Source organism: Vigna unguiculata, unplaced genomic scaffold (assembly GCF_004118075.2).
Source record: "Vigna unguiculata cultivar IT97K-499-35 unplaced genomic scaffold, ASM411807v1 contig_655, whole genome shotgun sequence".
Taxonomy (NCBI): Eukaryota; Viridiplantae; Streptophyta; class Magnoliopsida; order Fabales; family Fabaceae; genus Vigna; species Vigna unguiculata.
The window spans coordinates 32,548-44,241 of NW_021011378.1; the positions used below are offsets into that span (position 1 = coordinate 32,548).

Sequence of the window (11,694 nt, forward strand, 5' to 3'; positions counted from 1 at the left end):
TATTCAGAGCCTAGCTCACTAGATTTGGAATAGCAATGGAAGTTTATTATACAAGGTGTTTACTCGAAGGCCACCCATGTTTAGTTCCATTCGATTACGAAAGCGACAACAATGTTGTAAGCCAAAGATTGGTGGAGAAACTCAAGTTACCAACAAGCTTTCATCCGAATCAAGCATGGATCAAATTCAGTACAGGACAATGTGTGAAGGATGCTCCCATGGACTCTTATCATCTTCTTTTGGGATGGGCATGGCTTCATTTTAAATCACTCAATCTTGATGAACGTTCCCTTTATTTGAGGCATGAGGGACATAAAATGAAGTTGAAATTTATGACACCAAGACAAGTCAGTAGGGATCAACATAGGCTGAAGGAGAAAGTAGAAAAAGAGAGAATAGAAAAAGAAGAAATAGAAACTTCAGAAAGAAGGGAAACTGAAGAAAAAGAAAATGAATCAGAGAGAAAGATGGTGGAAAATTTATTTGTCAATGTTTTTTCTTCAACAGTTTGTGATGTCATTTTAAAGGAGCAAAAGGATAAGCATGTGAATGAAACACACCAACTTCCATGTTTGAAAAGGAAGCTTGTTCATAGTGCTTTGTTATGCATTTGGTTCGCTGATGAGAAGCAAATTCGTCAAACACAACGCATGGAGTTATTTATTGTTACATATCAGTGTGGGGGTAGTGTTGGCAAGAGAGGTGCTCCACGGATTGCAACCGTTGGAAAGGAAAAAAACTAAATCTATTCAAGTTGCATTTAATCCTGGAGGACGAGAAATAGTTTCAAGTTGTGCATAAATAAAGTTCTTTACAAGGACATACTAAACTTTTACTAAAACTAATAGAGAAATAAAGGCTTTAGATTCGGGGCGAATCTTCTCAAAGAAGGAGGGCATGATGTGAATTGCATATGGCCCAAATGGATGATAACTAACGCGCGATGTTGATGCAATTTCTTTAATTTAAATAAGGCCCCAATGCTTTGTATAGTTGGCTGACCAAATTGTGTTTTGGGTTAACCAATTCAAGGGCTTTAGTTTTTCTTTATTTTCAAGTTAAATAAGGGCCCATTTTCCAACTTTAGAACCAACCTTTGGAGGACCTTTGTTGAATGCTTGTGGATGACTTTTGGTTTCCTTGAATTGAGTTACAATCAGCATTTCAATAGTGGATCATTATTAACTTGAGTGGTTCATTAATAGCTTTATGGGGGTTGTAATTAAAAATTATGTGTCTTTTGTAATTCTGATGGTTAAAGCTCCTATATAAGCTAAACCATTCTTATCAATGAAATCGAGTTGAGTTTTATTCAGAAAATATAAGAGTTTTATATCTTCTATCCTAGTGAGAGTGATTCTCCTATGTTCTTGAGTGATTCAGGAACCCTTGAGTTTTATCAAAGGTCCTTGCTTCCTTTGGGTGTTTAAACTCATAGGCTTATCTTCCATTCTTGGAGGTGTGACTTCTATCAATTTCCACTTCATCTTCTTATCTATTTCTGTAAACTTGTTTTAAACAATTTCTCAAATTTCTTGCTTATTAGCATTCCAACCTAGATCGAACCATGAAACGAATCCACCCGTCTGGATGCACATCATCTGGTATTCAGAGCCTGGCTCACTAGATTTGGAATAGCAATGCAAGTTTATTATACAAGCTGTTTAATCGAAGGCCACCCATGTTTAGTTCCATTCGATTACGAAAGCGACAACAATGTTGTAAGCCAAAGATTGGTGGAGAAACTTAAGTTACCAACAAGCTTTCATCCGAATCAAGCATGGATCAAATTCAGTACAGGACAATGTGTGAAAGATGCTCCCATGGACTCTTGTCATCTTCTTTTGAGATGGGCATGGCTTCCTTTTAAAGCACTCAATCTTGATGAACGTTCCCTTTATTTGAGGCATGAGGGATATAAAATGAAGTAGAAATTTATGACACCAAGACAAGTCAGTAAGGATCAACATAGGCTGAAGGAGAAAATAGAAAAAGAGAGAATAGAAAAAGAAGAAATAGAAATTTCAGAAGGAAGGGAAAATGAAGAAAATGAAAAGGAAGTAGAGAGAAAGATGATGGAAAATTTAGTTCTAATTGTCTTTTCTTTAACAGTTTGTGATGTCATTTTAAAGGAGCAAAAGGATAAGCATGTGAATGAAAAACACCAACTTCCATGTTTGAAAAGGAAGCTTGTTCATAGTGCTTTCTTATGCATTTGGTTCGCTGATGAGAAGCAAATTCGTCAAACACAACGCATGGAGTTATTTATTGTTACATATAAGAGTGGGGGTAGTGTTGGCAAGAGAGGTGCTCCACGGATTGCAACCGTTGGAAAGGAACAAAACTAAATCTATTCAAGTTGCATTTGATCTTGGAGGACGAGAAATAGTTTCAAGTTGTGCACAAATAAAGTTCTTTACAAGGACATACTAACTTTTACTAAAACTAGTAGAGTAATAAACGGTTTAGATTCGGGGCGAATCCTCTCAAAGAAGGAGGGCATGATGTGAATTGCGTATGGCCCAAATGGAGGATAACTAACACGCGACGTTGATGCAATTTCTTTAATTTAAATAAGGCCCCAATGCTTTGTATAATTGGCTGACCAAATTGTGTTTTGGGTTAACCAATTCAAGGGCTTTAGTTTTTCTTTATTTTCAAGTTAAATAAGGGCCCATTTTCCAACCTAAGAACCAAACTTTGGAGGACCTTTGTTGAATGCTTGTGGATGACTTTTGGTTACCTTGAATTCAGTTACAATCAGCAATTCAATTGTGAATCATTATTAACTTGATTGGTTCATTATTAGCTTTACGGGGGTTGTAACTGAAAATTATGTGTCTTTTGTAATTCTGATGGTTAAAGCTCTTATATAAGCAAAACCATTCTTACCAATGAAATCGAGTTGAGTTTTATTCAGAAAATATAAGAGTTTTATCTCTTCTATCTTAGTGAGAGTGATTCTCCTATGTTCTTGAGTGATTCAGGAACCTTTGACTTTTATCAAAGGTCCTTGCTTCCTTTGTGTGTTTAAACTCATAGGCTTATCTTCCATCCTTGGAAGTGTGACTTCTATCAATTTCCACTTCATCTTCTTATCTATTTCCATTTTCTTGTTTTAAACAATTTCTCAAATTTCTTGCTTATTAGCATTCCAACCTTGATCGAACCACAAAACGAATCCACCCGTCTGGATTCACATCATCTGGTATTCAGAGCCTGCCTCACTAGATTTGGAATAGCAATGGAAGTTTATTTGTTTACTCGAAGGCCACCCATGTTTAGTTCCATTCGATTACGAAAGCGACAACAATGTTGTAAGCCAAAGATTGGTGGAGAAACTCAAGTTACCAACAAGCTTTCATCCGAATCAAGCATGGATCAAATTCTGATGGACGCGTGAAGCCACAAGTCTTGTCGGAATCACGATGCAAGGCCATGAACCATGGATTTGTTCGGTGGAAATCCACCAAACAGGCAGCGGAGGCGATTATGGTGTTCGGAATCTCACCGGCAAGATCACTCTAGGGTTTACTCTCGGTGAAGGTGAGCTAAGACGAAAGGGGATTAAAATCTCACTCTCATTCATCGAAGCTGCTGATACAAAGCATGGCTTGCCTTTATATAGGTAAGGCAACCGTGAAAGAAAGTGGAAGAAAAGAAGGAACTAACGGCACTGTCGTGTACAAGAGCCCTAACAGAAAAAATGGGTGAATGGAAGGTCGTTAACCCTAACGGCTAGGGGTCGTGTTCCTCGTTTGGTAAAATTTAGCAAGTGAACGCGACTCCAATGGCAGGAGCGTGAAGGAGGCAATGAACCCTAGTTTGAACTGGTGCGAAGGCGTGAGGCTCGTGTGCCGTTAACCCTAGTAGAGAAAACTGAGGGTTGGCATGCTTGAAGAGAAACTCTTTCTGCCTTTGGGGTACACTCGGGAAGATGTGGCGTGGAATGGTCTTCAAGTTTGGGCTGCAGAATGATGCAAAGAGACGGCCCATGAAAGAGGTGATGTTGTCAAGTGTGAGGGTGTTGTCAGCATGGTGGAGGTGCAGATAAAAAGCAAACCACGCGTGAGGTTTGAAGAATTGGGCTCGGGCCCAACGAAGGTGATGATATCAAAACAAGTTGCAGCAGGACGGGTGGTGCGGGAAGCATTGGTGCATGATGTATGAAGTAATTGGCGGCCCAATTAAAATGCTGTTATGTAGCTGGTCTAACACATTCCATTCCACACTTCATCAAATGCTTCAATTTGAATAGTTTGGCTGCAATTAGTAAACCAACCCAGTTAGACAACTTTTATTTAATTAAAGGAAATTAAAAGGAATGGCCTAAGCATTGGCCAATGCTATGAAAAGCCTCTTAGGGTGATATTCATCATCCCCTCCCTCTTGAAAAGGATCTGTCCTTAGATCAAGAGGTTTCTTTAAGGCCCACAGCAATTAAAGATGAATTCCTCCAGGATCAAAAATATATCTGCAATAGCCATCAAATAAAATTATATTAAAATCATAATGACCATGCAGTATAAGTGATTGGGAAATATGTGAAAATGGGCTCTTAAAGATTGAAAAAGATGGTATTAAGCCCACTTCAAAAATATGTTTTACACTTTGACTAAGATGATTTTTGAAATGAATTTTGGAGTCAAAGTGTGTTGGTACATAAGATGTTGAGGAGGGTGAAATAAGGGAATGAGATTGAAAACAAAATGGTTGAGAAAGAAACAAAACAAAAGATTTAATGTCAAAGTGAATAGAGTTCAAAGATGGAAGAGCTTCGTTTGAAAATTGGAACCTAAGGGAAGGAATTAGTGAAAGATTTAACACCAAATCCTTAACAATAAGGTCCCTTTTTGCATTTGAAATGATCTTTAACTCTACCACTTGTGATTGTATTTCAAGATTACTCTCTTGTGTTATTTGCTCCCTTTCCTCTAAGTCTTTTTCCTCCTTCTCTTTTCTTAGTTGTTCCTCTTCTTCTCTCAATTCTTGCTCAAATTTCTCTCTTTCTTGTTGCTCTCTTCTTTGAATTCTTATTCTTTCTTTTTCTTCCAACTCCCTCATCTCTCTTAAGAGTATTGTGAGTTTTTCCTCCTTCCTTCTTGCTATCTCAATTTTCTTTTTCTCTATCTCACGATCAAAATCAAAGAAAGGTGGTATGAATGTTCTTCTCATACATGCTCTCAACTCACTCCAATTTTGAATGGGAGATTTTCTTCCTCTTTCCACTCTAGACTGCCTATAATCCCACCACTCTTTTGCATGTCCTACAAAACTAGAAATGCACAAAGTAAGAAAATAGTATTTACTATGTCTAGGATGGAATGAATGCACCAAATCATCTATTTCCCTTTCCCAAGATATGTATGATAATGCATTGATGTCCTCACCAAAGAAAGGGAATGTACTCTCATGTGTATGATGCATTTTATCCTCACAATGACTACCTAAATGCAATTCATGGTTCGAATGAAAACTTATTTTTGCCAAAAACACTTATCAAACAATTTTTCACAAAGAAATTTTAGAAATTTTTAAAGAGAATATAAAGGAAAAGATTTCTAGAAATGTTCCCAGGAAAGGGAGGTGAGTCTCATGGACAAGCTTAGAAACCAAACCTTTCCTAGCCAGAAATCTCTAAATTTCTTTCACAAAAATTCTCAATAAAATTTTCTAGCAAAACAGATCTTAATTGTGAGAAACTACTTTCAAAGTGTGTGAAATCCTATGACCAAAGAAAGGTCAACTAAGTGTTGAAAGATTTGAACCTAGATATCACAGAGACGTAAAACATAAATTTCAGCATGCATAACACTCACATAACCTGGACATGGAAAGCATAAAGAACAAGAAAACTTAAAAAACAAGAAAACATAAACTAGACGAGAAGTTTTCCTAAGTGAAGAATCAAGTGGCACTTGGAACCCCTTGATAACCTCACACTACACGTTTAAAAAGCTATTACAAACAACTAAGGAATGGAATTGCAATAATGCATTTTCCCATTCCAAAGCAAATGAACAGAAACTAAAACAAGAAAATTACACCACAAAGTTCCATGATATCAAAACAAATAGAAATGGGAAAAACAAATCTGCAACTGGAATTGGACCAGTTTGCTCTCGGTCCAGCCTGCCCTCAAGTATTTGGTCTCCTTTGATATCCCAGCTCACTCCACAAAATTCTCTCGGAATGCTATCTCAAAGTCTTTCCTCACAATTCCTCCTTCACTGCAGCTCTACCTTCAAGATAAGGAAATCACCTACAAAGTTGCCAAATTAGTGAGTTTCAAGCCAAAGGAACCAAGATCACTCACGGTCTTCCACATAAGAATAACAAAGCAGAAAATCAAGAAAAGCTCAATTGGAAGAATTGGACAACATCAAGTGATAGAATTAAATGGACAAACTCAATTGAATAAGCAAGAAGGACAAGCAAGAAAAAAGGCAAAGCAACAAAGGATAGCACACAAAGTAGAACCTAAGGAATGTGTCTAGAAAAAGATTAACAAAACTAAAATCAAAAAGACACAAAACTAGTTGAATCAACAACATAAGCAAATTGTATTTGAAATGGATATTCAAGAGTAAAGTTGTGAACTATTTTGCCTCACTTTCTTTTCACCCAAATAACTCAAACAATATCTGTCTTTCAGATTTTCTCATCATATTTTCTTTCTTTGTTTTTTTTTTTTTTTTTACAGATTTTCTTTTCAACTCACATAGATCACATATGCAACTAATGTTTTAAACCACAGTTCACTTCAAAGCAATTATCCAATTCCATTCAAATGGTCAATGGCATATGACAGATTGAAATGATTCAACTCAAAAACAATTGGAAAGAAACAAAAAGGAAACAAAGAAATAAGACACAACAAAAGGCAACCAGAGTATGCTTGGCCAGTGCAGTGAAAATCTTATAACAGAAGCTTACCACACAGAAACTACAATACAAAAATTGATATAGTAGAACTAAATTTATGACAGAGCAACAAGTAGCAATTTCAATGATCACAATCTGAGAAAACAACAGCTATAGCTCAACAAATTACATGGCAAAGCTGAATCTAAGACATGAAGAAAATTAATGCAACAAGAATCAGTGAAAGGATGCAGGGCACTGAAACTGATATAGGCAAATCCAATGTTTAACAGTGAAACCAATGTTCACGTCACAATGTTATCAAGCCACAAGAAGAAATAGAAAACTGACTCATCATGCCTCAGTTCAGTGAACAAATAAAAAAAACATCACTAGAACAATTGATTCAACTCAACAGATCATGAAGAAGTCAGATGCAACTATTAAACCAGAGCAGTATTTTTTTTTTTTACGCAAGGGCTAAACACACATGGCCAAGTAGACAAATGGAGGAAAGGAAGAACAATGGATACTAAACCAGTACTGGAAAAAAAAAATGAACACAAGGACTGGTATTCAAAGCAAATAGACACAACTGCAGTTTGGAATTCAGATTCAAACAACTCCAACAACCAAGCAATATTTTCAAAATGTGTATGAGTTGATTAAAGCAAATCTGAAATCTGAATGGCAGACTGATACAGCACTCAAACTTAAACAAATATACTAGGCCAGCAATAGCATCAAAAACATTTATCAAGCACGAACATGACTCCAGCAATGAAGACAAGCTGCTCAAGACAAGATGCTAACATAGCCTATGCATTCACATGACTAAGCTTGCATTTCCACACATAAATTCTGATACAAATCATATTAGACTGTGATGGAATACGCATGAAATGCTTTGGTCACAGTAATCCTTGGCCACTAGATACACAGTGCAGAACAGACATAGAAATTCAAAAGCATAGAGAGCAATTTTGGAAGCAAAACAGCGAATGAAATAATAAATTGGCAGCGGAAAACACATAGAAACAAGAATTGCAGATTATTTGTTCATGATCTAAGAACAAATCAGAACTCAACAAAACGCAGAAACTAATCATCAACACATGACAGTTCGGCTATTAGAAGAAAGAAACACATAAGGACTACTGCTATGGAATTCAGTGACAAATAAAGCAACTAAACATTCCTGAAGACAAAACAGAGGATTTTAAAACATTAAAGCTAAGTAAAAAAAATAATAGTGAACCTAGGACATGCAATTAACGGCAGAATATAGAACCTATACATTCCAATCCGGTATTGATTCAAGGCAAATATGAACAAATTTTAATGAATCAATTTCAGCACAAAATTCACCACGGCACAGATTCAACAGAGACGCAAAAACTCAATCAAAATTAAGGACAAGACAAAAGCAACATCTGAAGAAGAAAATGAACAGAGATACTCATCTTTGAAGACCTCCATGCTCCAAGCTCGAAACCGGAGCTCTGATTACCACATGATGGACCCGCGAAGCCACAAGTCTTGTCGGAATCACGATGCAAGGCCATGAACCATGGATTTGTTCGGTGGAAATCCACCAAACAGGCAGCGGAGGCGATTATGGTGTTCAGAATCTCACCGGCAAGATCACTCTAGGGTTTACTCTCGGTGAAGGTGAGCTAAGACGAAAGGGGATTAAAATCTCACTCTCATTCATCGAAGCTGCCGATACAAAGCATGGCTTGCCTTTATATAGGTAAGGCAACCGTGAAAGAAAGTGGAAGAAAAGAAGGAACTAACGGCACTGCCGTGTACAAGAGCCCTAACAGAAAAAATGGGTGAATGGAAGGTCGTTAACCCTAACGGCTAGGGGTCGTGTTCCTCGTTTGGTAAAATTTAGCAAGTGAACGCGACTCCAATGGTAGGAGCGTGAAGGAGGCAATGAACCCTAGTTTGAACTGGTGCGAAGGCGTGAGGCTCGTGTGCCGTTAACCCTAGTAGAGAAAACTGAGGGTTGGCATGCTTGGAGAGAAACTCTTTCTGCCTTTGGGGTACACTCGGGAAGATGTGGCGTGGAACGGTCTTCAAGTTTGGGCTGCAGAATGATGCAAAGAGACGGCCCATGAAAGAGGTGATGTTGTCAAGTGTGAGGGTGTTGTCAGCGTGGTGGAGGTGCAGATAAAAAGCAAACCACGCGTGAGGTTTGAAGAATTGGGCTCGGGCCCAACGAAGGTGATGATATCAAAACAAGTTGCAGCAGGACGGGTGGTGCGGGAAGCATTGGTGCATGATGTATGAAGTAATTGGCGGCCCAATTAAAATGCTGTTATGTAGCTGGTCTAACACATTCCATTCCACACTTCATCAAATGCTTCAATTTGAATAGTTTGGATGCAATTAGTAAACCAACCCAATTAGACAACTTTTATTTAATTAAAGGAAATTAAAAGGAATGGCCTAAGCATTGGCCAATGCTATGAAAAGCCTCTTAGGGTGATATTCATCAAATTCAGTACAGGACAATGTGTGAAAGATGCTCCCATGGACTCTTGTCATCTTTTTTTGGAATGGGCATGGCTTCCTTTTAAAGCACTCAATCTTGATGAACGTTCCCTTTATTTGAGGGATGAGGGACATAAAATGAAGTTGAAATTTATGACACCAAGACAAGTCAGTAGGGATCAACATAGGCTGAAGGAGAAAATAGAAAAAGAGAGAATAGAAAAAGAAGAAATAGAAACTTCAGAAGGAAGGGAAAATGAAGAAGAAGAAAAGGAAGTAGAGAGAAAGATGATGGAAAATTTATTTGTCAATGTTTTTTCTTCAACAGTTTGAGATGTCATTTTAAACGAGCAAAAGGATAAGCATGTGAATGAAACACACCAACTTCCATGCTTGAAGAGGAAGCTTGTTCATTTTGCTTTATTATGCATTTGGTTCGCTGATGAAAAGCAAATTCGTCAAACACAACGCATGGAGTTATTTATTGTTACATATCAAGGTGGGGGTAGTGTTGGCAAGAGAGGTGCTCCACGGATTGCAACCATTGGAAAGGAAAAAAACTAAATCTATTAAAGTTGCATTTGATCCTGGAGGACGAGAAATAGTTTCAAGTTGTGCACAAATAAAGTTCTTTACAAGGACATACTAAACTTGTAATAAAACTAGTAGATAAATAAAGGCTTTAGATTTGGGGCGAATCTTCTCAAAGAAGGAGGGCATGATGTGAATTGCATATGCCCCAAATGGAGGATAACTAATGCGTGACGTTGATGCAATTTCTTTAATTTAAATTAGGCCCCAATGCTTTGTATAATTGGCTGACCAAATTGTATTTTGGGTTAACCAATTGAAGGGATTTAGTATTTCTTTATTTTCAAGTTAAATAAGGGCCCATTTTCCAACCTAAGAACCAACCTTTGGAGGACCTTTGTTGAATGCTTGTGGATGACTTTTGGTTACCTTGAATTCAGTTACAATCAGCAATTCAATTGTGGATCATTATTAACTTGAGTGGTTCATTATTAGCTTTAAGGGGGTTGTAACTGAAAATTATGTGTCTTTTGTAATTTTGATGGTTAAAGCTCTTATGTAAGCAAAACCATTCTTATGTAATTCTGATGGTTAAAGCTCTTGTCATCTTCTTTTGGATGGGTATGGCTTCATTTTAAAGCACTCAATCTTGATGAACGTTCCCTTTATTTGATGCATGAGGGACATAAAATGAAGTTCAAATTTATAACACCAAGACAAGTCAGTAAGGATCAACATAGGCTGAAGGATAAAATAGAAAAAGAGAGAATAGAAAAAGAAGAAATAGAAACTTCAGAAGGAAAGGAAAATGAAGAAAAAGAAAAGGAAGTAGAGAGAAAGATAATGGAAAATTTATTTGTCAATGTTTTTTCTTCAACAGTTTGTGATGTCATTTTAAAGGAGCAAAAGGATAAGCATGTGAATGAAACACACCAACTTCCATGCTTGAAGAGGAAGCTTGTTCACAGTGCTTTATTATGCATTTGGTTCGCTGATGAGAAGCAAATTCGTCAAACACAACGCATGGAGTTATTTATTGTTACATATCAAGGTGGGGGTAGTGTTGGCAAGAGAGGTGCTCCACGGATTGCAACCATTGGAAAGGAACAAAACTAAATCTATTCAAGTTGCATTTTAGCCTTTTGAGGACGATAAATAGTTTCAAGTTGTGCACAAATAAAGTTCTTTACAACGACATACTAAACTTGTAATAAAACTAGTAGATAAATAAAGGCTTCAGATTCGGGGCGAATCTTCCCAAAGAAGGAGGGCATGATGTGAATTGCATATGCCCCAAATGGAGGATAACTAACGCGTGACGTTGATGCAGTTTCTATAATTTAAATTAGGCCTCAATGCTTTGTATAATTGGCTGACCAAATTGTGTTTTGGGTTAACCAATTCAAGGGCTTTAGTTTTTCTTTGTTTTCAAGTTAAATAAGGGCCCATTTTCAAACTTAAGAACCAACCTTTGGAGGACCTTTGTTGAATGCTTGTGGATGACTTTTGGTTACCTAGAATTCGGTTACAATCAGCAATTCAATTGTGGATCATTATTAACTTTAGTGGTTCATTAATAGCTTTAAGGGGGTTGTAACTGAAAATTATGTGTCTTTTCTAATTCTGATGGTTAAAGCTCCTATATAAGCAAAACAATTCTTATCAATGAAATCGAGTTGAGTTTTATTCAGAAAATATAAGAGTTTTATCTCTTCTATCCTAGTGAAAGTGATTCTCCTATGTTCTTGAGTGATTCAGGAACCCTTGAGTTTTATCAAAGGTCCTTGCTTCCTTTGTGTG

At 37.1% G+C, this 11,694-nt stretch overlaps 1 protein-coding gene across 1 annotated transcript; it reads right to left on the reverse strand.

The window, feature by feature from the left end:
* Window positions 1-3,565: 3,565 nt before the first annotated feature.
* On the reverse strand, window positions 3,566-8,615 carry LOC114172653 (golgin subfamily A member 6-like protein 2). The gene has a single exon (XM_028056984.1). It carries the CDS (start codon window positions 5,425-5,427, stop codon window positions 4,441-4,443), a length of 987 nt encoding a protein of 328 aa, XP_027912785.1. The 5' UTR covers window positions 5,428-8,615; the 3' UTR covers window positions 3,566-4,440.
* Window positions 8,616-11,694: the final 3,079 nt, after the last annotated feature.